The 27,828-nt window shown below is 39.9% G+C and overlaps 1 protein-coding gene across 1 annotated transcript in view; it reads right to left on the bottom strand.

Moving 5' to 3' along the window:
* RPS6KA3 (ribosomal protein S6 kinase A3) overlaps positions 1–14,240 on the bottom strand; it is a 466,291-nt gene extending 452,051 nt beyond the window's left edge. Inside the window, exon 1 of the mRNA XM_053706379.1 lies at positions 13,963–14,240. Within this exon, the coding sequence (XP_053562354.1) occupies positions 13,963–14,025 (63 nt within the window). The 5' untranslated portion in view covers positions 14,026–14,240. The remainder of the gene's footprint in view (positions 1–13,962) is intronic.
* Between the last annotated feature and the right edge of the window lie 13,588 nt (positions 14,241–27,828).

Here is a 27,828-nt window from a genome sequence, read left to right as displayed (position 1 = left end):
CTACCTTCTGAGGGAAGGAAACACTGCAAAACCTCCCACCTAAGGAAGGCCCAACGATCAAACGATCATACGCGGTCAAGGCTCAACAGGGCTGTCAGATCCCTGACCCCCACTCAGAGGTAACGGACCCAACACCAAAGCAACTGGCAAAGTCTGAAAGGACAAGGGAATGAAAAGTTCCCCGAACCACCAAGACCCTCAGGAATGAGGAGGGGATCCAGACCCCCCCCGCCCAAGGACGAGCTTGGGTTCCAGAACCCAAACATAGCTCCCTTCCCAATAGAAGGGGCACTCCCAAAAAAAAAGAGACCCTATATACTGAGACTACAGAAACGGCATGACACCAGAATCTGACCCATCACATAACATCCTGCACACAAGGCAGGGAGGCCCCCCTGAACATCGGAAGAGAAGAACCTACGGGGCACCAGGCGGATACTGTGGTATGCCAAGTTTTCCCCCAAAAGGAGAGGAAATGCAAACATAACCACTCACCCGCCCACAGGCATGGAGCGTAAAGCTGTAGACAGACGTCAAAAGGATAATACCAATTGACAGGAACCATCCGGCCACTACAGCCGGCCCAGAAGAATTCCGATTCTCTGTTAAAAGAAGAAGACCCCGCCGAAGAAACCAGAGGACGTTCCGGAACCGGAAAACTGGGCCGTCCAGATCCATCTAGGAGATCAGGACACAGAAAAAAAAAAAACGTCCAGTCAAAGACAAGGAGCAGGGCCATAAAACCCGTACACCCGGAACGGCTTCAAACTAATAACCCCTGAGGAACCCACGGGTTACCCCATCCGGAGAAGACCTTGCACCATAGGTGATGCAATCACAGCCACATCCAAGGGACCTTGGACACTGAACGTTCACGTAAGTATCCCAGAGACAGGGAGCTTGACCCCTAAATGCTTGAGGGACAATAAGTCTAAAGACTAAGGAAAACTTACAAGAGAACAGCGCTCAAAACCTAGAAATCTATATCAAGAAGAATTTAGTTTCCAAAAATCCTCTCAGGATCAATATCCCGGAAACCCCTACAGCTCAAGGAATTTACGAAATTAACAAGCATTCCAGGTACTAACCATGCCCGACCCTGCTTATCTCCCAAGATCAGGCGCATTCAGGGTGAAGAGGCTGTAGGAAACCTAAACGTCTAGCAGGGGGCAACCGTAGAGAACAAAAAAAACAAAAAAAAAAAAAAAAGAGAGCTCCAAAAATATGGAAGCAGCCAAGATATCGTAGGGGGAAACAAAGGGCCAAAAACCTGAGCTTCCAAAAAAAAAAAAAAAAAAAAAAAAAAAGGATGACCAGAAAACCAGCTCCAATGAAGAAAAAGCAGTACAGCAACCTCGACCCCATAAGGAAGAGGTATAGTTGTCAAGGATTTACAAAGGACAATCCAAGAAAAAGAATACCAAAGTAGGAGATGAGAATCGCCACCTAACCTGGTACCACGGATATCAAAAGAGTCATCTGAACTTGCAACCCCATCGGGAAGAGAACTCTAGCTCCGAGGCCAAAGGACCTCAGGAACCCCCAGAGTAAGCCTTAGCAGGATCCGACCATGGTAACCCCGCCAACAATCAGGAACAGGACATTGACTGAGCCCAATCCCCTCTGATGCTCCAAAGGAATAACTAGGACCAGCCTAACGACTAGGAACAAAAGACTTCCTATAAAATCAAGAAAAAAAAAAACTAACTCCTCACCAGAGTGAGCAAAAACCGCACCCCAACCGGGCCAGCCAGTTACAATGGGCACCACATGGTTGATATAGACATCCAGGAACAGAAAAACTAGTGCCCGACCAGGACCAGCCTGATATATAGGGCACCATGGCACTGTCCAAGTCCACAGAAAAGTCGAATCCCTAGTAGGGATAGACAAACAAAACGACATAACATTGTCCTAACACAAATTATCAAACTTCCGTGGAAGTGCTAAAGCGACCACAAAATCAATAGTATCAAATTCCAGAAAAGAAATGTTTTCCAAAAGGAAAAAACTATAACAGACATGAGCTTCTCAAAATGAAATAAAATACATCCTAACCGGATCAAAGTAAATGAAGGCAGCACCCGCAGGTGAACCCCCAAGAAGAATGGACAAACTAACAGGACCAGCCAAATAGAGGCCCAATTCTTCCAAAGCTCAGAACTGGAATAAGATACCCAAAAAAAGAAAAATGGAGACAAGGAGATTAACTTTATCCCCATGCGTCTAACCCAGCTTGCTGTCCGGAACGGAAGGCGAGGATCCATTAAACCATTATAACTGGAATCCTCCAGCACTGCCAAAACATGACTCAGAAGGACACGAAGGCGCGCCAGTCTATAACGAAGGCGCGCCAGTCTATAACGAAAGGCAAGACTTACCTCCGCTGGGGCAACGGATGACCCCGGCCCGAGGGTTGGACCCCTGAAGCCTCAGAGGAAACCGCTTCCCCAGAGGGCTGATCTGATCTAGACGATCCCATGCCTGTCGAGCCCTGGTTAGCAGAACACGGACAGTATCTGCAAGGAAGATGTAAATGCGCCAATGCCATGGATATGCCCGGCCGTAACTTCTGGAGGAAACAAGCCGCCTTCCGGAGAAGGGGTAACGGCATTTGAGACATCTGCTAGCATTGCAAAAGGATCTAGGGCACACGCCCCGCAGGATATGGAATCCTCAGGGGCGGATGGCTCGGCGGACTCTCAGTTCCCCGATTCAGGAGAAAAGAGAACTCTAAAGCGGCATTCGGAACATAACTGATGAGTATGGATTACCCGGGCCATTTCATATTCTTCGCAAGAAGTAGAATCTGAATCAGAGACATCCATCGCCACAAAAACAGAATCCTCCATAACTTGGTGATTGAAATTATGGATAAAAAATAAAACGGCACCTTACACCCCCAATGGCTGGGGCACTCACCACCTCCTATGACCCTGACAACTAGCGAAACAGACTCTCTCCATCGCCACACAGTCAGGAATATGGAAATGGAGAACAGAAACGTGACCACACCCGGTCACAAGGTGCACCGGTCAGGCCAAAGGAAAGCGTGCCAGTCCAAAAAGACAGCGCAGCCTGAAAAAAAAAAAAAAAAAAAAGGCTGGTATGTTCCGAAATAGCCACAAGCCCAAGCATCACTACACATTAGCAGACAAAATCACATAAACATAATTAAAGTCCCCCCTGCTCAATAACCTCCCTCATGAGATATTAACCCTCGATTCCAAAGATAAAGGAGTCCCACTGAGACCCCGATTTATTCATATACATTACATACTGAAAGTAAAATGAAACAATCTTACCAGAATCTACGCCGTGGAACAGGAACATGGCCCTTCAAGTGTGACAGATAGTAGCATAGCTTCTGACATGGACTTGAGTGAATAAGGCAGGCAGCGAAACTCGTCAACGCATATGAGTCGGAATGGTTTCACAGAAAGACTCTCCCTGCATCTCCGGAGTCTAACTTTCATCCATGCTCTCACAGAGGCTGACAGGACTTCTTAAAACTCCAGCCCATTCCGAAGAGTACTACCCCTCCATAAGAGACTAAACCAAATCTTCCGACACTTCTCTGCCAACCTCCTGTGACGAAAGGCAAAGAATGACTGGGGGATGAGGGAAGAGGGGGAGGTATTTAAGCCTTTGGCTGGGGTGTCTTTGCCTCCTCCTGGTGGCCAGGCTCTTTATTTCCCAAAAGTAATGAATGCAGCTATGAACTCTCCCCATTTAAGAAGAAAAACTCAGAATGAAAACTAAGTGTGGTAAATCCAGCTCCCATCGGCGCCAAATCAGATTTACCACACGGCTATTGGCTAAGAGGTGAAAACATCACCTCTTAGCAAAAAAAATGTTTTGGTCGTGAGCTGCAATAGCAGCTAAGAACGGCGAACGGTTGAAACAAATAAAGGCACTTTCGGCATGAAGTATCTTATACTTCATGAATGAAAGTGCCATTTATTTGTTTCAACAGTCAACCCTAGCGTGCTATGGTTGACTTTCACTTTAAATACACCAATCTGGTAACAGGTGTCCAATCATACATATCCCAGAAGGGAGCATTAGCACATAATGTCTAGCACATTAGTGAGTTAGTGTCACATTTGGTGAGAACCTATGATTGTTACAACCTATAGCACAGGGACAGTTTTGCACTATTACGGTGTTCTATCAGAATAGCAAACATAGTAATTTGTGATGTGCTAGAATTGGAATGCAATGACGCGAAGGATCGCATGTGTGGTGAGTATTTGCGGTCAGATCAGCAAACAGAACATCACTTCCGATTGCTGATCTGATATGTTTGCTATTCTGATAGAACACAAGCTAATAAAATAAAGCTCAAATCAGGGAAATGGAAAGAAGCTCATAGCTCCTTGTTTTTCCAACCAAATATAAACAACACTTACAGGTTTCCAAAATGTGACAACATAATACTTTATAATTATATATTCCTATTCATTTTCTACTTAAAGCGCAACACATGTATATAAAAGTTTGGTTTAGTAAGGTGAGTGGATGTTCAAGGGACAATCAACACCAGAATTTTTGTTGTTTAAAGAGATAGATAAACCCTTTACTACCCATTCCCCAGTTTTGCATAACCAACACAGTTATAATAATACAAGTTATACCTCTGCAAACTGCCCCCTTATTTAAGTTCTTTTGACAGACTTGCATTTTAGCCAAATCAGTGCTGACTCCTAGATAACTTCACGTGCGTGAGCTCAATGTTATCTGACACACATGAACGCCCTCTAGTGGTGAAAGAGGCAAGCTTCAAGGTTTAAGAAATTAGCATATGAGCCTACCTAGGATTAGCTTTCAACTAAGAATACCAAGAGAACAAAGCAAAAATTGGTGATAAAATAAATTGGATGTTGTTTACAATTACATGCCCTATTTGAACCATGAAATTTTATTTTGGACTTGACTGTCCCTTTAAATAGTATTCATGGAAATAAGAAATAATGGCACATGATATAGCTAATATAGCTAATCATATATACTTTAGAAAACACATTTTATGAGGTAAATAATTCAATTTTGGGGTATTTCTGCAACTTTGTTTTAATGGTTGGCTTGCTTAAAAACACATTAAAATTATCTTTAAATTTAATGAGATTGCCACCCTTGTGCAGAAGCATTTTTAGACTTTCAAATAGTTTGAATGATGTGAATGGGTTAACAATTTGCATAAAACATTTCTGTCAAAGTAGAAAGATTTTCCCACCCAGATGTCTAATTTATTTGTCCTACAATAAACACCACTGCAGAATAATTCTCCCTAGCATACTTTGATTGTCAACCATCTATAAACAGGAAACGTTTGTCACAAGAACATAACCACTAATGCTAAAAAATAGTAAAGTTAAAAAATCATACTAAAAGAGCTAGCAGAGATATAATAAATATTTAATTTGTGTTCTTCACAGAAAATGTTGCCAGCATTATGAAGTAGCCAGGTGGGGGAAGTAATAAAAATACATATAGAAAGAGCAATCTGCAAGGAATGAACAGCAGCAGCTCACTAGCTTATTTTTGCCAAATTGTGCCTTTCACAGAAGAGAACTTTCCTAAAGTATATCAATCTGATCCCACCTAACAAGGTCAGTCCAGTCCCGAAATACCAGGCAATTCTCCTCTAAACAAGGGAAATGGCAACCTCAGACAATCGTTTCAGCCTCGTCAGTGAAGTGCAGCCATATTACTCTAGGCACACTGGGCAAGGAGTTATTTCCCTAGACACATACAAACACATAAATGAGCTGCACTCTCAAACCAGTCTGTTTACACAGCGTATGACCCTGCAAAAATTACAAAGGGTCTGTGTCACCCTTCTTTGTATCTACCTGTGTTTGGGTGAAGGCATGTATTGTGTGGCTGTAGGTTTGGGACCTAGGGATAAAGAGACCATGACGTAGTCCTGGACCTATCACTATTTGGCCAAATGCTATAACTCTTCCATTTTGATTTTAATCTAGCTGTGTGTTTGCAAGAGAGTGCCAGACTTTCTATGTGTTTTAATATTGTTATGTTTTCTCATTTATTGCCAGGAAATTGAGCGCTGTTTCTAGAGATAATGTCTATATGTTGAATCTTAAAGACTGAGTAGTCCAGTTTGTGGATGTCAATCCCAACTGCGTAGTTGCGGTATTGTCAGCTGAAAATGGCGCCTTTTCCCGCCTTGTTTCAAGAGAGTATTGGCTACTTATTACCCATCTAATTTGGCTGAGGTTAAATTTGTGCTGTGTAATTGATCTCTCTGATTCCCACCTTGTCCCTCGGTATGTAAATGTGCGGGGTTTCGATTACTTACACAGCTTGTGTCGTAATGCACTGTGTGCCTTTTATCTGCAATCACACCTTAATTTGTGGCTGTGGTGTCCGAGGACTTCGAGGGCCTCCGCAAGCAAGAGCCACCTTGATCGATGCTGTATTCTGTTGGCGATCACCGGAGCGGAGCACCGACCCTCCGGTAGTCGCAATTGATTCTAAGGCCTCCCTCCTGTAGTTTTGTCAGCAACAAAACTTTTCGTTTGGCCACCGGAGCTGGTCCCCGACAATCCGGCAGTCGTGAACAATTCTGAGGCCTCTCCTATCAGAGTTCCGATTGCTGTGGAATTGAGGTGTCTGTCACTGCAGCGGAGCCCCGACCCTCCAGTTGCCGCAAAAGGTTCCTAGGCCTCGATCTCTCAGACGCTCCTAAAATACCTTAATTCCGTGTCTCCAGCGTCTCAAATTAAACCATCCGCAGTAGACTTCTAATAGTAAGAAATTGTGAACAGGATGTATGACTTTTGTATGGAGCTCCAGCAAGATACGTCTTGTCTCAATGGCTGCTGGCTCTGCCCCCATTCTCTTATTTTTTTTAATTTTCTATTGAGGTCAAAAGTTATAACATGACAGAGAAGGTACAGTGACATCTGTTGGATTCATACAGTGCATAAACGCACGTCACAAGAGATATAGATGTACAAAGTGATAAACAAATACACACAACATTGCATATACCTAAAGTAGTGTCTGACTCAGTCACCTTAAAAACAACCTCTTTTTTTATTTAATTGTAGTAAGTGTTTAATTTCCCTCAGTAAACATAATTGGCCGCTCTTGGACCTCATTTTGCACATTAGCACTTTAGGGGGAGATGTATAATAAAGTAAAATATAGAAACACTGTGGTGAGTAAACTGTATGGTCTATAAATTAGTAAAGCTCTGACAAAGATAGGGTGCTATCCTTAACAGTATAGATTAGAAGTACATAACTAGTGCACACTGTATAAATAAAAATTAACCAACAAACAGAAATAGTAAATATAAACAGAGCCTTTGCCATATAAAAGTGGTTGACTAACTATGGAGAATAAACTGCCTTACATTAGGGACCATTTTTATCAATTATCTGAAGGGCCACTAAATCTTTAGTACAAGGGCTGTCTCCTGTAAAAGGTTAGAAAAAAGAAAATGGCACTAGCACTACACCAATATTGGGGACGGGGTGCTCTATCTGGCTTAAAGGGACATTATACACTCATTTTTTCTTTGCATAAATGTTTTGTAGATAATCTATTTATATAGCCCATAAAGTTTTTTTTTTAAATTAATGTATAGTTTTGCTTATTTTTAAATAACATTGCTCTGATTTTCAGACTCCTAACCAAGCCCCAAAGTTTTATGTGAATACGCTCAACTACCTACTCCAGCTTGCTCCTGTTTGTGTAAAGGGTCTTTTCATATGCAAAAGAAGGGGGAGGGGGGGGAGTGTCTTATTTGCCACTTGCAGTGGGCTTTCCAGCTACCTTTTCAACAGAGCCAAACTGACAGCTTTTAAGTAAGTTTTTAAACAGTTTTATACTGGATTTTTATATCAGTATCTGTGCATCTTATTCTTTATATTAGTGTCTATTACATGCAGTTATATGAAAATGAGTGCATACTGTCCCTTTAATGAATATGTATACCTTATGAACTAGAGTGCTGGTGCACAAGGACAATTTGCAGGTATAGTCTTGATCACTGAAGGGATTAAGACTGGAAAACGTGCACTTGTTTAGCACTTCTAATACCCCGAGTGGGTAAGGTGACAGACTTAAGGGTAGGACCTAATGATTCTAATTGGAATTAAAACATAACTTTTATTGCAACAAAGGTTAGTAAAATCACTGTGTATGTGTGTGCAATTTAAAAACACATAGAAACTCGAATAAGAGGTTTTTAGGATTTATCAAACTACCTTGTTTAATAAACCTATATTGCGTAAACGGGCATCCACATAAGTAATGTGGGTAATATGGGCGAAGGTTACTGATAGTCTAGGTTGGCACTTGGCTGGTTGTACTCTCACAGTTGTGTTAGAATATTGTCTCTTGTGGTAGTTAATCACAAAAGAACAAAGGTCAAGTTACTGCGACTAATGTCCAAGTGAATGTGTATAAATAAAATGAGTTATTATAGTGACACTTGTCCTATGATAATCTCTTATTGTATAGAAGACAGAAGTGTCCTATTGGTACTAAATGTGCCAATTAACATTCATGAGTTAAAGTTTGTAGGAAAAGAAGAAAGAAGTGTTTTTATTGTGCCTGTCAAGTATCTAAGTAATGAGACAGCATCAATACTTAAGAGCTGTCCTAAATTATAATATCCACACTAAAAAGTGTGTTAGGTCAAAAATTGGTAGTAATATATAATTCACACTTAGTGGTGGTTATTAAGTTATTATTTTAGTTCTTAGAACTGGAGCACATTGTACTTTGATTATATGAACTGAAGTTATACTGTGTAATTTGTTCAGATAATATATATATATATATATATATATATATATATATATATATATATATATATATATATATATATATATATATATATATATATATATATATATATATATATATATATTGGGGGTGGAGATTTTGGAAGAAGGGGGAAAATGAGGAGCTCAGTTTTGTAGAGATTTAGCTTGAGGTAGTGAGAGGACATCCAGGAAGAGATGTGAGAAAGACAGTTAGTGACACGGGTTAGCAAGGAAGGAGATAGTTCTGGTGCAGAGAAGTAGATTTGGGTGTCATCGGCGTACAAATGATATTGGAAACCGTGGGACTTAATTAGGGAACCTAGTGATGATGTGTAGATTGAGAAGAGAAGGGGACCGAGGACAGAGCCTTGCGGTACTCCGACAGAAAGTGGTGACGGGGCGGAGGAGGCCCCAGCGAAGGCTACACTGAAGGTACGGTTTGATAGATAGGAAGAGAGCCACGAAAGGGCTGTGTCACAGATGCCGGAGGATTGGAGGGTTTGGAGCAGAAGAGGATGGTCGACAGTGTCAAAGGCTGCGGACAGATCAAGGAGGATAAGAAGAGAAGTGGCCTTTTGATTTAGCTGTAAGTAGGTCGTTGGTGACCTTAACAATAGCTGTCTCTGTGGAGTGATAGGGACGAAATCCAGATTGCAGCGGGTCAAGAAGGGAGTTTAACATAAGGAAATGGGATAGGCGTGCATATACTCGTTTTTCGAGAAGCTTAGAAGCAAGAGGGAGGAGGGAAATTGGGTGGTAGTTGGATGGGGAGGTAGGATCAAGGGAAGGTTTTTTGAGGATAGGTGTGACCAGCGCATGTTTCATTGATGAGGGAAATGTACCAGTGCTGAGGGAGAGGTTGAAAGTGTGTGTTAGTATAGGGGTAAGGGTAGCAGAGAGAGAGGAGAGCAGCTGTGAGGGGATAGGGTCAAGGGGACAGGTAGTGAGGTGAGAGCGTAGTATAAGTGCTGAAACTTCGTCCTCAGTAACAGGGGAGAATGAACTAAGTTTCAGGTTATGAGGGTTGTGGGTGAGTGGGAGTATTTGAGGGGGGGAGAGAATGGAATTGTGCTGAGAGCTGATTTCATGTCTGATGGAGTCAATTTTGTTAATGAAGTGACTGGCAAAGTCGTGGGCTGACAGAGAAGTTGTATTAGGAAGTGGGGGAGGGCGGAGGAGAGTATTGAAAGTGGAGAACAGACGTTTTGGGTTTGAAGAAAGATTAGAGATAAGAGTAGAGAAGTAATGTTGCTTGTGGAGATTAAGGGCAGAGTAGTAGGAGTTCAAGATGAATTTGTAATGAAGAAAATCAGCTGAACTCCATGATTTTCTCCAATGCCGTTCAGCAGTACGGGAACATCTGCGTAGGTACCGTGTCAGAGGCGTATGCCAGGGCTGGGGATGAGTGTGTGATTTCCTAACAGTGGTAAGGGGGGCGAGATTGTCAAGGACGGATATAAGGGTGGAATTATAGTGGCAGATAGATTGTAATCAGCACGTATCTTTCTACATCATTTTTACAAAGTGAGCAGTATAGTTCTAGATGTGCTTAGGACTTTTAACCAAAATATCTCTTCAACTTGCTATTTGTTGTCCCCCTAACTAAATTGATAGAACTCTCAATTATTAAGGAAATACATTCAGGCACTAATGGTTGTGTCTATGAAACATGTTTAATTAAAAACATAAGTTCTCTATATTATAATACTAATTTGCTCTAGATGAAGACTAAACTATAAGACACCTAATAAAACATGAATTTAAAATTTACCCCAACTGTGATATCTTATATAATGGGTAGGAACGGTTATATACAAATCTGCATTAAGCGAAGCCTTGGGTTTTGCATAATAAATTTGCATTTTGAATAGGATGCACCACATGACAGAACCATATTAAGAGGTCCCAAATAAAGGATGGAGGAATATGAAAGGACACCGGGCACCAAATAAAGAATCGATCACATGGCTATAATAGAGTGCAATATCTTGTTGAAAACATCTAACTCAGCTCACAACAGCAGTAAGTCCAGAGTACACCGTTCACTGCAAGCCCGTAGGCATGAATCCGGTAGAATAAAATATCACCCCACTCCAGTATGAAGGAGCTTAATGTCCACTGTGTAAGGTATGTAGGAGAGCCTATCGGTAGACCATCTGAAGCCAATCCAGCTTCCCTGTAGTTCAGAAAACCACAGGACTTGAGCATAATTTCCCCAGTCAATATGGTATTGATATAAGGAAAAGCCTAGGGAAAGCTTGATGGCATCCCCCGACAATGCTTGGGATATAACAGGCAAATCCCCTGCAGCTCGTTCCTCGCAATTGACCGGAGCCTGTCCAGGGAGGGAGGCCAGCCGCTGCCGCCCCCCAGTATATATATATGTATATTTATCTGTTAATGTGTAATGGTGTATATACACATACATACATACACACACACACACACATTACCTGCCCATCGCTGCGCTAGTTCTCATACCATGTCTCACGGCATAAGAGTGAGGCTCCCATTGGAGCCTATGGAAGCGTGCTCTATTGAGCGCATAGCTTCCTAGCAATATGAATGTGAGGTCGCGTTCGCATTGTGCCGCTCATAATCCAGCCCTGAATCAGTAGCAGTTTCCTTTTGGAACTGATGATAAATGGAGCCCATAGATGTTGCCAAAAAAGTAAATAAAAATGTGTTTAAACCAGTGTCTTCCATAACAGTCCCTTTTAATAAATCTTTCCAAATTAAAACTACAAATAAAAAGCCTTGATTGCCAAAAAAAAAAAAAAAGGGATTTAGAATTGTTGAAGATGTAGTACTTACACATACAATGACTTATGCATGTGGTCCTTAAACTTTTAAATTTAAAAGGCTCTGAAAAAATACATTTTTTATGAAAAAGACTAAATTTACAGCACATATACAAATATTTACAAAAAGTAAATAAAAATGTGTTTAAACCAGTGTCTTCCATAACAGTCCCTTTTAATAAATCTTTCCAAATTAAAACTACAAATAAAAAGCCTTGATTGCCAAAAAAAAAAAAAAAGGGATTTAGAATTGTTGAAGATGTAGTACTTACACATACAATGACTTATGCATGTGGTCCTTAAACTTTTAAATTTAAAAGGCTCTGAAAAAATACATTTTTTATGAAAAAGACTAAATTTACAGCACATATACAAATATTTTTCAAACAGTGACTAGACACAGAATTATGAAGAAATTATAACAATACAGAATAATATTAGATTATAGTTTCCAAAAGAAAATGCTGTCTTATACACAACTGCATATATACTTATAATACTACTGGCAGTCAGTGCCAAAATAATTAATCCATCCTTACCCGCACTCATCACCACCCACAAATGATGTAGCAAGATCAGGACAGACACAGAAGCACAGATGTGGACAACAAAAATGCCATTGAACCACACCCTGCTGTATTTAGATAAGTATAATATTATGCAATAGATGCATATATCAAATAAATCCTCTAAATCTTTAAGTTAAAAACACAAGATATTTAGGGATCCAGTCTAATATAATATTTATAAATTCACACACACATATATATATATATATATATATATATATATATATATATATATATATATATATATATATATATATATATATATATATATATATATATATATATATATATATATGTGTATCACACACTTCAACACAAGAACATATGAAAATATACAAGGAGACCCAAAAAAAATTCTAGAGAGAATTTAAACAAAGGAAGACAGCCTTAAATGCAGTATGATCTTGATCTGCCTCACTCAGCATAGGGATAAAAATATGCAAGCCTAGTTCTGCAACCACATAAGTAAAATGTACTCTGTATCAGCCTGCCTTGCTTGAGTAGTGTTAAATATTTAATGCTCATGTGTCTTAATCATGCAAGGAAGCAACAAAGCTGTGTTCCTCTACAATCTAAACATGAAAGAGGTCAATTAAAACATAGAAACAGTGAACTCTGTACATAATATTGTCAACACAAAAAGAGCATATAGGGGATTTAAGAGTTATTTTAAATTCCAATAAAAGCAAGTAATGTACATAAAACGACAATATCATACAACAATGACCTGAACTAATGAATCATGTCTAAAAGGGGCTAACCTGAAATCATACTGCTGCAGAACTATTAACGTATTTACTAAGGCAATGAGCGGCTTTAAATAGCAACAAAAGCATGCAGGCATAATAAGGACAAAACTACTTGACAATTGCCGTTTCCTGTATGTGCACTGATTCACTAAACTGAGCTTCATTTTTAGTAATGCGTGGTAATACAGCTGTAAAAGCCAAAGGCATGAATAAGAAGTTGACAATTTTTTTAATTTATAAACGTGGGCTTTATTTCATTAACTCTAACACAAAGACATTCATTGAAGAAGAAAAATAAGAGTAGACTTAGTTCTTTATGCATTTTTACAATAACCTCCCAATGACACCTTCAATACCTCTTGCACAAGCAGTCTTGTACATACAAGTGTCTGACCAGTTTAAATGGGAGCTTCCTTCTCCCATCCTCACTTGTCACACACCCTTAGGCTGCTCTCTCGTCTCCTCCCTTTCCACCTGCCTCTTTCACCTTTTCTCTACTCTAAAGCACTTTCCTGCCAACTCTAATGCTTCCCCTTCACACTTCTGCATCCCTCAGTAGATGAATAAAGTTTTTGTATAGCTCATCTATTTCACACACATGGCTATATCACCTACAGAGTGTATATATATATATATATATATATATATATAGTATATGTCATGTACAGTTTAAGATATAAATATTAAGATGCATTTACCATATAATCTGTCTGTATATATGGATAGATAGTATGGACATAGAACACACACAAAACAGATACTACACAGTTGAGCGTTTTGCATGTGTGTAAAGTGTGTGTAATATATATATATATATATATATATATATATATATATATATATATATATATATATCACACACAATAGTTACACAGCTCCTTTATTCCTAGTTTGTCCCAGGGTACTTTCTCACATTCAGTTTCCATCTTTCAGATGTCAGTGATTTCCCTCACACAGTTCATTGCACCTTTCTTTATTGTCATCTACTTATTTCTCCTCCCACCTCCCCGAACAGCTCTTTGACAGCGCCGTCACTCACCTCGCTCTCTACTTTCTGCACCGGCAGTTTCTGCCACGGGTCCGCCAGCTGCGCCAGCGGCATCTTCCCCGCTGAGCTAGCACCGCTGCGCCCCGAGGCTTCCCACACAGGTCTCAGTGGAGCAGAGAACGCAACAGCTTCTTGTAGCTGCCACAGAACTTGACCAGATGCCCGATGACTAACGAATGCGTGCCGATCCAGGGCAGCTACTAGTCCCTTACACACTCAGTGCTGTACTTCCTCTCACAACATGGCGTCCCCAGTGGTACCTGTGACTCAGAGCGAGGCTCCGGCAGCGTCATCCATACGTCACTCAGTGGGTGGAACCCCCTTTCTAGGAAGGGATACAGGTGACTAGAGAGGAGACTGGGCTGTCACATGACGGACATGCGTCAATGCCACTCTGCTGGAATAGGCGTAGTTTTTAGCAGGGACAGGTTCGGCTATCAGTGTTCTTTGTGTCTGACTAGAGAGATTGTTTTGTCTGCTTGATTACATTTGCCAAGATAAATCTGATCACGAAACTAATAAGTAGTAAGATTTACGTTTTTTCTTGTTTTGGATAAATTTTAACGCTCGTAAAGTAAACATACTTTTGAAGATATTATGAGCTATATTATATCCACTTCATTAAGTATAAATTAAGTTTTAGGTTCTTTTAGATAATGGGCGCTAATATGTTATAACAGTTATCTTTAGTTCTTATGCAATATCCTGCTGAATCTAATTAGTGATATTTATAAAACCAGGAGAATAGAGCTTTATAAGTTATTATTAATTAGTTGAAAACTAACAATCTTAGAGGGTTTAATTTTCCTTTAAGGAGGCTGAGGCATAATACAACTACCCTGATTTTCTTTTAATTTTCCAAATGCTTCACTGTTTTTCATATTTTTTAAACAGTTAAAGAGAAAACAAAATAATTTGGAAGCAGAGCCAAAATGCACTGTCCAATTGTTTTCTTCTTCATTACAGCTGATATCCAATCAGGGACATTTTTCTGTGTCATACAGGATGCATATCTGCAAATGCACACTTTTCACAGCTGCTTGGTATTTACATGGTTATTATTAGTGATGCACCGAAATGGAAATTCTGGACCAAACCCGAAAATCGGGGATGCGCTTGGCCAAAAACTGAAACAGATTCCGAAATAGTCTTTTTTTTTTCTTTTTTTTTTTTATTTTTTATTTATTATTAGACTATTTAATGAATGAATCTGAATTGAAAACCTTTTAAGCCATTAAAAAAAAGCCCACACTTTTATTGAAATGAACACACTAAAATTGGACAAAAATATCTTAAAACAATAATATGCTACACAATAATTTTACCAAGAAAATGAAAACAGGCAAAAAATGATAATGCCATTTTTGTCCAAAACGTTTCTGCGACTAAAAGTTTGGTGCATCCCTACTTAAAACAATATTAAATATCAATATACTGTATTATTCTTTATTTAGCTCTAATTAACAGAATCTGATTTAACAGGGTTTTTTTTACCAATTATCCAAATACAGGTGAAACTCGAAAAATTTGAATATCGTGCAAAAGTTTATTTATTTCACTAATGCAACTTAAAAGGTGAAACTAATATATGAGATAGACTCATTACATGCAAAGCAAGATAGTTCAAGCTGTGATTTGTCATAATTGTGATGATTATGGCTTACAGCTCATGAAAACCCCAAATCCACAATCTCAGAAAATTAGAATATTGTGAAAAGGTGCAATATTCTAGGCTCAAAGTGTCCCACTCTAATCAGCTAATTAAGCCATAACACCTGCAAAGGTTTCCTGAGTCTTTAAATGGTCTCTCAGTCTGGTTCAATAGGAATCACAATCATGGGAAAGACTGCTGACCTGACAGTTGTGCAGAAAACCATAATTGACACCCTCCATAAGGAGAGAGAGCCTCAAAAGGTAATTGCAAAAGAAGTTGGATGTTCCCAAAGTGCTGTATCAAAGCACATTAATAGAAAGTTATGTGGAAGGGAAAAGTATGGAAGAAAAAGGTGCACAAGCAGCAGGGATCACCGCAGCCTGGAGAGGATTGTCAGGAAAAGGCCATTCAAAAGTGTTAGGGACTTTCACAAGGAGTGGAGTGAGGCTGGAGTCAGTGCATCAAGAGCCACCACACACAGACGGATCCTGGACATGGGCTTCAAATGTCGTATTCCTCTTGTCAAGCCATTCCTGAACAACAAACAACGTCAGAAGCGTCTTACCTGGGCTAAAGAAAAACAGACCTGGTCTGTTGCTCAGTGGTCCAAAGTCCTCTTTTCTGATGAGAGCAAATTTTGCATCTCATTTGGAAACCAAGGACCCAGAGTATGGAGGAAGAATGGAGAGACACACACTGCAAGATGCTTGAAGTCCAGTGTGAAGTTTCCACAGTCTGTGTTGATTTGGGGAGCCATGTCATCTGCTGGTGTTGGTCCACTGTACTTCATTAAGTCCAGGGTCAACTTAGCCGTCTACCAGGAGATTTTGGAGCACTTCATGCTTCCTTACGCAGACGAGTTATATGGGGATGCTGGCTTCATTTTCCAGCAGGACTTGGCACCTGCCTACACTGCCAAAAGCACCAAAACCTGGTTCAATGACCGTGGGATTACTGTGCTTGATTGGCCAGCAAACTCGCCTGACCTGAACCCCATAGAGAATCTATGGGGCATTGCCAATAGAAAGATGAGAGACATGAGACCGAACAATGCAGAAGAGCTGACGGCCGCTATTGAAGCATCCTGGTCTTCCGTAACACCTCAGCAGTGCCACAGGCTGATTGCTTCCATGCCACACCGCATTGAGGCAGTAATTGCTGCAAAAGGGGCCCAAACCAAGTACTGAGTACATACAGTATGCATGCTTATACTTTTCAGAGGTCCGATATTGTTCTATGTACAATCCTTGTTTTATTGATTGCATGTAATATTCTAATTTTCTGAGCTGCAACAGAGAAGAAGGAGACAGCGCACATCCGATTCAAGGTAGAGGTATTTTATTTCACAGTGGCACACGCTAGTAATGAACTTACTAGAAAATAGAAATAAAACAGCGGAAGTAAACACACTTCACCAAAAAGAACAAATGGCAACAGGAGAAACAGGAAGACGTCCGTCTGGAAACAGTTTTCAAAAGTTCCCGGCAATGTGGATGATAGTTGCGCCGTCAGGATGCGTCATCAAACCACCTTACGCCTTGTTCTACGGATGTTTGGTACAGCCAAAAAGCCTCAACGCGTTTTGCCGGTGACACCCTGGCTTTTTCAAGAGTAATGGGCTGTAGTCAGTGTGCATCCTTATAAACCCATCCGCAATGTTCCAATTGGTCTCCAGCAGTGACACATGTGAGTTAGCAATTGGGATGGGTAAACGGACAATGAAAACAATAAGGATGAAGCTCTCCAAAATGCCAAATTTTCAATGCTTTATTGGAATAAGTGCAGAGTCAAACAGCCACGAGGTTTCGGGGAGCTATGCCCCTTAATCATGGGGTAAGTGATAATACAGGTACACCTGTTTAAATAGCTTTCACTGGGATTTTAACCCTTACAGTCTTGTGATATACATACTATAAATGTAACAGCACCATCTGTTGGTCAGAAACAGGTATAAACAAGTACAAAAATTAAAAACATACAGCTATGAAGCCTCTAAAAAAAAAAAAGGGGGATCACATATAAAACTATAATGTAGAGATAATTTCATCCACTTATAATAAATATGTTACATTAGCAGGTCAATTTGCAACAAAACAATGTGCTGAAGAATTTGTGAACACAAGAGCAACATCAGTTCAATAGAATACAGACCAATCAATCTCTCTATTTAGCCCCCTCGGCTCCAGGGTATCTAACTTAAAAATCCAATAGGACTCACGTTGTTTCAAAAGGATATCTCTATTGCCCCCTCTTCGGGGAACCTTAATTTGTTCGATAACCTGGAACCTGAGTTGGCTAATATGATGTCCTACTGCTAAAAAATGATAAGCAACAGGTGCTGTTAATATCTTGCACCTAATGTTGCTCTTGTGTTCCGTTATTCGATCACGTATCCTCCTTGAGGACTCGCCAATATAGGCTTTCCCCCATGGGCATTTAATCATGTAGACAACATAATTACTGTTACAAGTAAAGTAGTCCCTATAGTAAAATTTGTAACCACTATGTGGATGTAAAAAATAAGGACTTTTCACTATAGAATTACAGTTACTACACCCAAGACAGGGGAAACAGCCTAAACTTTTCTTGGTGATATACTGTTGTGCCAATGTTTTACCAGAGCCAATGTCAGCTTTAATTAGAGAATCTCTCAAGCTCTTACTCCGCTTGTATGCTGGCATCTGCATTTGGTCAAATTCAACAACTTCCGAATTGCAACTTTTCAGGATATCCCAGTGTTTCCTAATGATTCTCCAAATCTGATCACTCTGTCTAGAATATTCAGACACAAAAATCATTCTCTTAGAATCTTTTTTGACAGACCGACCAGGATTTAACAATGTCTCACGATCCAATTGAGACACCTGATTAATGGTGTCTACAATGAGATCCTTAGGGTATCCCCGTTGCAAAAACTTATCACCCATTTCTGAAAGTCTCATGGTCACTTTGGATTCCTCTGCAACAATGCGCTTTACTCTGAGCTATTGGCTCTTTGGTAAGGATCTGATCAAGGAAGGATGATGTGCACTATTGTACAACAACAGATTATTTCTGTCCGTATCCTTACTAAAAATGTCTGTTTTAAAGTTACATCCATCCTTTAGAACAGTCACATCCAAAAAGTCAATTGAGATTTCACTATAAGTAAGTTTAAACTTAATGTTATTGGTCGAATTATTCAACTCCTCAACAAAAAGTTTGAGGGCTTGTTGCTGGATAAATTTGACATTGCTATGGGTAAACGGACAAACATTAATTAATATGACATGTTAAAAAGTGGTGATGAAACAGAATTAATACAGTAAAAAACTATTTTAATACATAGAAAATTCATGTTTCGTAATGAATTAATAAATTATACACAAATTTAAAAACATCAAAGGTAATAGGGGGAATAAATAGATAAAAGACAAAATTGATAAAAGGTCATATTATAAGTTTATGAATTTATAGATATAGTATTACAAGCACAATAATAATAAGAAAACAGTGAAAAATGATATTAGAATTTTATGTTTAAGTTAAAACAAAATCTTCAAACAACTTATTATAGAAATGCTTGAACATCAAGATCAATATTCATACAGAGTGGAGCCAGGCTTCTCAACCTGTATATCCACTCGGTTTCTTTTCTCCTTAAGTGTAATAACCTATTAGTAGTTCCACGGGGTACCCAGTCAATGATTTGTACGTTCAAACCCCTGGTATCACTGCCATGTACCGTAGTGAAATGGACAGGTACACTATGTTTGTCAAACTTGATTTTAATGTTATACAAATGTTCGCTGAACCTTTTGAACGTCCTTCTTTTTGTGCGACCAAACTCTCAGTTCCATTATAATTAAAGAAGAGGTCCCCTCTCTTAACAAATGGGCACATAAGACAATACGGTTTATTACATTTGAATGTGCCTCTAGGGGCTGATACCCAATTTTCTAGACTGCCTCTACATATAGATATATCTTCCTTATTCTCCCTTAATTTGCTAGGTGCTAGGTGATTTTTAAGGTTCTTATTTTTCTTGAATGTGATGATTGGTCTATCACCTATTAGGTTGCCAAGAATGGGATCAGATTTTAAAATGCCCCAATGTTTATTTAAAACCTTACTTATTATCGGGGCCCCTTCATTAAAGCTAGTTATAAAGCGAACTGTATTCATATTATCTTTGGCATCTGTAATGTTACCAGAACTAATTGGAGAAGGTTTCTTATTTTTAACTAGGAGTTTTTTTCTATCGCAAACAGCAGCCTTATTTTTAGCTTTATTTAGGATATCTGTATTATAACCTTTCTTAATGAATTTTTCGTCTAGTATTCTTGTTTCTTTCTCAAAATCCTCGGAGTTTGTGCAATTTCGTTTAATACGGATATACTGGCTTACTGGAATATTATTTTTCCAGCTCTTTAAATGAGCACTACTCGCATGAACAAAACTATTTTTGTCCACTGCCTTTCTAAAATTCCGGACAGATACCTTATTATTTCTTTCATCTACAAAAAGTATAATATCAAGAAATTCAATACTCTTACTGGAATTGTTACCGGTGAACTGTAGAGTATAATTGTTCTTATTAATATATTCAGTAAATTCTATCAATAAATCCTTATTATTTCTATCCTTATTAATATTACGTCATCTATATATCTAAAGTATTCCAACATATTATTTTTATATGGATTGTTATTCCAAATAAAGTATTTTTCAAAATTATCCATATAAAGGTTCGTGTACGATGGGGCAAAAGTTGTCCCCATCGCCGTCCCTTTTAACTGTAAATAAAATTTTCCCAAAAACTCAAAATAATTATGGGATAATATAAAGGAAATAGAATCCAATAAAAATGTAAGATGAATTTCTGGAATATCATATCCGAGAAATGCTTCCCTAACAGCCTCTAATCCCATATTATGAGGAATAACAGTGTATAATGGTGACACATCAAACGTTAAACCTTAAATCATCTCCCCAAGTCCGTCCCTCAAAAATTCTAATTGTCTCGGCGGTATCCTTGAGATATGCCTTGGTTCTGACTACCAGTGGTTGCAAAAAATGATCCACATATTTGGACAAATTATGGCACAAGGAACCAATGCCCGAGATGATGGGACGATGGGATCTTGGGAAGATGATAAAAGGTGGGCACTGATGGATCCAGGGACTTAATGAAATTAAATTCATCCTGGTTAATAATACCTTGTTCCTTAGCCTTCCTTAGTAAGGAGTCCAATTGTTTGGAATAATCTGTGGTCGGGTTAAAAGTTAAACATTTATAAGTTAGCTGGTCACTTAGAATGTCATGTGCTTCACCTATATAAGTATGGCGATTCTGGGGTTTTCATGAGCTGTAAGCCATAATCATCACAATTATGACAAATCACGGCTTGAACTATCTTGCTTTGCATGTAATGAGTCTATCTCATATATTAGTTTCACCTTTTAAGTTGCATTAGTGAAATAAATACATTTTTGCATGATATTCTAATTGTCATGCTCGGCCGCTGGGAAGCTCCGGCGGTCCTCTCTGTGTGCTTGATTGGCAGGTAGTCTGAGCCGCCCCTTCCTGATGATGTCACTACCATGCTTTTTATTCCGGGCTTCCTGTTTCTTCAGTGCCAGTTTGTTGTTTCTCTTTGTGGCTCCTGTGAGGACTTTGCTGTGAAAACTCTCTAACTGCTGATTTTCTGTTGCCAAACTCTGCAAAGACTGACTTTGCTGGGTTAACACTCAAACTTCCTGATAACCTGTTGCCAAACACTGCAGGTATTGTTTATTCTGTGAATCTCTCAAACTGCATGTTAACCTGTTGCCAAACTCTTCAAGTACTGTTTATTCAGTGTAACCTTCAAACTGCTTGATATCCTGTTGCCAAACACTGCAAGTACAGTTTATTCTGTGAAACTATCAAACTGCATGATAACCTGTTGCCAATCTCTGCAAGTACTGATTAATCTGTGTTAACCTTCAAACTACCTGATATCCTGTTGTCTAACTCTGCAAGTACTGACTATTCAGTATTAACCTTCAAACTGCCTGATAACCTGTTGCCAAACTCTGCAAGGACTGACTACACAGTGTTAACCCTCAAACTACCTGATATCCTGTTGTCTAACTCTGCAAGTACTGACTATTCAGTATTAACCTTCAAACTGCCTGATAACCTGTTGCCAAACTCTGCAAGGACTTACTACACAGTGTTAACCCTCAAACTGCCTGATAACAAGTTACCTACTCCTGCATTATTAACTGTTTCTTGTTTTACCCTTCCTCTGTCTGAGTATAAGTGGACTATCCCTGCTCTCCTGATTCTGTGGAAGACATTTCCTGAAACCAATTCCTTACTCGGAAGTCTATTTGGCTGATATCTTGAATTACTTTGGACTCAGACTAACTCTGCTCCATATTGTGAGTACATTGTTTTTTAGAGGTTGTCGTGGGGTCACGTCCTGGATTAAACTCAGAGTGCAAGGGTGTTGTTTAAGTTCGCCCTAGCATTTGGGTCTTCTTCTGGACATTACCTAACCTGACAGTACAAACGGGCCCTAATATGGACCCTGATGAGTTATCCAGGGCTGTGGCTCTACAAGGGCAGCTTCTGGGAAATCATTCTGCTCATTTGCAATCTTTGGATTCCAAGCTTGACCAGATTACTGCTCTGCTACATAACCTCTCCAATCCTTCTCAAGCTATGGCTACTCCTGCTGCAGCTGCTACTAGCTCCAATGCTGTCTTTAACCCACCTCAACCTGTTGGACAGTATATACCACAAATCCCACTTCCAGATAAATATGACGGTAATCCTGAAGAATGCTGTGGATTCCTTAATCAATGTCGTTTACACTTCAGAAACAATCCTCAAGTTTTTTTCCAATTCTACTTCCAAATTCACCTTTATTATATCCCTCATGAAGGGTAAGGCTCTAGCCTGGGTGTCTCCTCTTTTAGAGAAGAATAATCCTTTACTACAGGATGTGGAATTATTTTTGTCCATTTTTTCTTCTGTTTTTGACAAGCCTGGGAGGTCTACAGCTGCAGAGGCAGGATTGTTGGATCTGAGACAGGGATCCCTTTCGGTAGCTCAATATGCTATTGAATTCAGGACTTTAGCCGCAGAAACTGATTGGAACCATGGAGCCTTATGGGCAGCCTTTCGCAAGGGACTTTGCGAACGCCTTAAGGATGAACTTGTATTCCAGGAACTTCCCGATTCATTGGAAGGTCTTATCAATTTGTGTATTGCTCTTGACGCCCGGCATTCTGAATGTCTTCAGGAGAGAGATAGGAATCGGAGATCCTTTGTTAAATCTTCTTTCCGTCCTCCTATTCGAACCTCAAGTCTGTCTAATAATAATTCCCAATCTCCTGAGTCTGTGGAACCCATGGAAGTAGGAGCTATTAAATTGTCAGAAGCTGAACACCATAGAAGGCGTACTCTTGGATTATGTCTGTATTGTGGTACCAAAGGACATTTACTGAAGGACTGTCCTATCCGGCCAGTAAAAGCCAAGGCTTAACTTTTGATAGAGGGACAGAGTTAAGCCAGAATCCCATGTCTTCCCTCAATTCTAAACTTTTTGTTCCTGTAACTATCACTTTTGGAAACACCAAGTTTCGAGCTCAAGCCCTCATTGACTCTGGAGCTGCTGGAGTTTTCATTGATTCAAACTTTGCTGACTCTCTCAGGATTCCTCTTCAAGCCAAGAAACAGTTCATAAAGGTAACCACTGTTAGTGGACAGCCTCTAGGTTCTGGTTTCATACAAAATTCTACCATTCCTCTTCTTTTGTCTGTGGGCATACTCCATTCTGAAATTATTTGTTTTGACTTCATCACTTCTCCCCACATACCGTTGATTCTGGGGTTACCTTGGTTGCAGCTTCATGATCCAGTCTTCTTATCGTCTAAAGGAGAACTTATTTCCTGGGGAACTACCTGTTCCAAACATTGCCTGAAATCTCGATGACATTCTGATCTATTCCAAAACATTACAGGAACATGTACATCATGTAAGACTGGTACTTCAGAGGTTACGAGACAATTCCCTGTTCGCTAAATTGGAGAAATGCTCTTTTCATCAGAGTTCCATTCCCTTTTTGGGTTATATCATTTCAGAATCAGGTTTTGAGATGGATCCTGCTAAACTTTCGGCTATCAAGGACTGGCCAAGACCAACTACTCTCAAATCCCTGCAGAGGTTTCTTGGCTTTGCCAATTACTATAGAAAGTTTATTAAGAACTTTGCTGACATCACGTCTCCGCTCACTTCTCTTACTAAGAAAGGGCAAAATTGTAAGAACTGGTCCACTTCGGCAGTACAGGCTTTTGAAACGCTAAAATCAGCATTTTCTTCTGCACCTCTTCTCAGTCATCCAATTCCTGATCTCCAGTTTATTTTGGAGGTTGACGCTTCTTCTATAGCAGCTGGAGCTGTTCTCTCCTAACGTGATCCGACTACCAGCAAGATACATCCTGTGGCATTCTTTTCGAAAAAATTCAATCCTGCCAAGTTAAATTATGATGTGGGCAATAAGGAGCTTTTGGCTATAAAATTAGCTTTGGATGAATGGAGGCATTGGTTAGAGGGTACCAGTCAACTTTTTTTCATTCTGACAGATCATTAGAATCTTTTATACCTCCATACAGCTACTCGTCTCAATCCTCGTCAGGCTCGGTGGGCCTTGTTCTTCTCCAGGTTTAATTTTGTACTTTCCTATGTTCCTGGTTCAAAAAATTCCAAGGCAGATACTTTATCTAGGCAGTTCCAATCTTCTGAGCCTTCTCCTTTGGATTCTGAACCTATACTACGTCCAGTCAAAGTTTTGGCTCAAGTATCCTCTTTTCCAGTACAGGCTTTACATGCTGCTCAAGTCCGGGTACCATCTTCTTGCAAACTACCTTCTGGTATCCTGTATGTACCCAAAGGATTACGTCTTAAGCTTCTACGTTGGGATCACGACAACATTCCAGCAGGTCATCCTGGAGTAACCAATACTTTGTGGAAACTGAAGCAGCATGTTTGGTGGTCCACTATGAGGAGGGATGTTAAGGATTATATTGCTGCTTGTAGTTCTTGTGCTTCGAACAAACAATCTTCTCATCGACCGTTTGGTCTATTACACCCTCTTCCTATTCCTCATTACTTTTGGTCTCACTTATCCATGGACTTTGTTACAGATCTTCCTGTTTCTGCTGGAAATACGACCATTTGGGTAGTGGTGGATCGGTTCTCCAAGTCTGCTCACTTCATACCTCTTCCAGGCTTGCCTTCAGCTCAAAGACTTTCTGAACTCTTTGTTCTACATATATCTCGTTTACATGGTTTTCCTACTGACATAGTCTCAGATTGCGGAGTTCAATTTGTTTCCAAGTTTTGGAGGTCTTTTTGTAAGCACTTCGGAATCAACATATCTCTTTCTACTGCACATCATCCTCAATCCAACGGACAGACTGAGCGTGTAAATCAAGCCTTGGAATCTTTTCTTAGACATTATGTAGACCATCACCACTCCAACTGATCTCAGTTATTGCCTTTGGCGGAATTAGCTCACAACTCACGCTATAACGCCACATTACAGACCTCTCCCTTTAAGGCAGCTTATGGTTTTGAACCTAGAACCTTTCCTATGATTACCAGTTCTACTGAAGTCCCTGGAGCAGATCATATTGTGAAAAATCTCAGTAACCACTGGCAACTCATTCGTCAAAATGTACTTTCCTCTTCCTTAGGACACGAGATATGCTGATCGCAGAAGGTGTAAGGCTCCTTTACTTCGTACTGGAGACAGAGTATTTTTATCCACCAGATTCATACGTCTAAAACAACCTTGTACTAAGTTGGGTCCTAAGTACATTGGACCTTTTCGAATTGTTTTCAAAGTTTGTTCGTCTGCATACCGCTTGGCTTTACCCAAGACTTTCAAGATCCATCCAGTGTTTCATGTCTCCTTACTCAAGCCAGTCATCTACAACCGGTACTCTATCAAGAGTAAACCACCTCCTCCACTTTCCGTAGAGGGAACTTCTGAGTTTGAAGTCAGCCAGATTTTGGATTCCAAGCTACGGGGCAATCGGCTGTACTACCTAGTCCATTGGAAGGATTATCCTATCCCTGAATGATCTTGGGAACCAGCCTCTCATGTTCATGCTCCAGCTCTTGTCAAGTCTTTTCACAAGAAATACCCTGCCAGGCCCGGTCGGGTCCCCCGGAGGAGTCCTTGAGGAGGAGGCACTGTCACGCTCGGCCGTGGGAAGCTCCGGCGGTCCTCTCTGTGTGCTTGATTGGCAGGTAGTCTGAGCCGCCCCTTCCTGATGATGTCACTTCCAGGCTTTTTATTCAGAGCTTCCTGTTTCTTCAGTGCCCGTTTGTTTGTTGTTTCTCTTTGTGACTCCTGTGAGGACTTCGCTGTGGAAACTCTCTAACTGCTGATTTTCTGTTGCCAAACTCTGCAAAGACTGACTTTGCTGGGTTAACCCTCAAACTTCCTGATAACCTGTTGCTAAACACTGCAAGTATTGTTTATTCTGTGAATCTCTCAAACTGCATGTTAACCTGTTGCCAAACTCTTCAAGTGCTGTTTATTCAGTGTAACCTTCAAACTGCTTGATATCCTGTTGCCAAACACTGCAAGTACTGTTTATTCTGTGAAACTCTCAAACTGCATGTTTACCTGTTGCCAAACTCTGCAAATACTGTTTATTCAGTGTAAACTCTCAAACTGAATGATAACCCGTTGCCAATCTCTGCAAGTACTGATTAATCTGTGTTAACCTTCAAACTACCTGATATCCTGTTGTCTAACTCTGCAAGTACTGACTATTCAGTATTAACCCTCAAACTGCCTGATAACCTGTTGCCAAACTCTGCAAGGACTGACTACACAGTGTTAACTCTCAAACTACCTGATATCCTGTTGTCTAACTCTGCAAGTACTGACTATTCAGTATTAACCTTCAAACTGCCTGATAACCTGTTACCAAACTCTGCAAGGACTGACTGCACAGTGTTAACCCTCAAACTGCCTTATACCAAGTTACCTACTCCTGCATTATTAACTGTTTCTTGTTTTACCCTTCCTCTGTCTGAGTATAAGTGGACTATCCCTGCTCTCCTGATTCTGTGGAAGACATTTCCTGAAACCAATTCCTTACTCAGAAGTCTATTTGGCTGATATCTTGAATTACTTTGGACTCAGGCTAACCCTGCTCCATATCATGAGTACATTGTTTTTTAGAGGTTGTCGTGGGGTCACATCCTGGATTAAACTCAGAGTGCAAGGGTGTTGTTTAAGTTCGCCCTAGCATTTGGGTCTTCTTCTGGACATTACCTATCCTGACACAAATTTTTCGAGTTTCACCTGTATAGTCCTAGAAAACTCATTATATGCAAAACAGTAAGTCAAGTAAGGAACTTAAACAGCAGTTCTAGGCTAGCATCAGATTTGAAACATGCTACACAATAATTTTACCGAAAATAACAGGCAAAAAAAACCGAAATAGCCAAAATTGCAATTTTCGTCCGAAACGTTTCTTAGTCCGAAATTTCGGTTCATCCCTAGTTATTATGCATAATGAAACTATTTTGTAATATATTTCTATTGTTACTTTGCCATTTTTCATGTAATTTAACTCTGAAAATTGAGCAATTTCTAATACTCAGAACTTGAAATACACCCTGCTGAATTTTCAAGGCCAACTCTGCTCTATATCTGTCCCTACTGGGCTTTAACTGATGACAACTGCAAATAAATGCATTTATACTAACTTTATGACATTGGTTAGCTTGGCTGACATGGACATGACGAATATATAGGTGTTCAATGGGAGTGACCTTTATTTTTATGGGAAAACATCGCCGTAGGTTTTCAGTGGTGATATTTCCCAGTGTGACAAATCTGGTGAATGTACAGTGAAACTGAATATACATATGCATAATATGAGGTGTTACAAAGCATAAAACTTTTTATTTTCGGGACCGCAGTGTATTTTGTGTAAACACGCTTTAAAGACAGCCCCTACCGCCTACGTTGTAACTCAGTGACGATGTGGGCTGCCTTTTGTTGAAGTTTTAATCCCCATTATATCCTATTGGAGACACGTCGCCACTTATCAGCTCGAGGTTCAGCCCATTTTTTGAGCATATATTGACAGACCGACAGTCTGGAAGCCTGACAAACCCAAACAGGCAATTTCTCGATGGTCTG

The sequence above is a fragment of the Bombina bombina genome, chromosome 3 (assembly GCF_027579735.1).
Source record: "Bombina bombina isolate aBomBom1 chromosome 3, aBomBom1.pri, whole genome shotgun sequence".
Lineage (NCBI taxonomy): Eukaryota > Metazoa > Chordata > Amphibia > Anura > Bombinatoridae > Bombina > Bombina bombina.
This window is presented reverse-complemented; position numbering and strand designations above follow the sequence as displayed.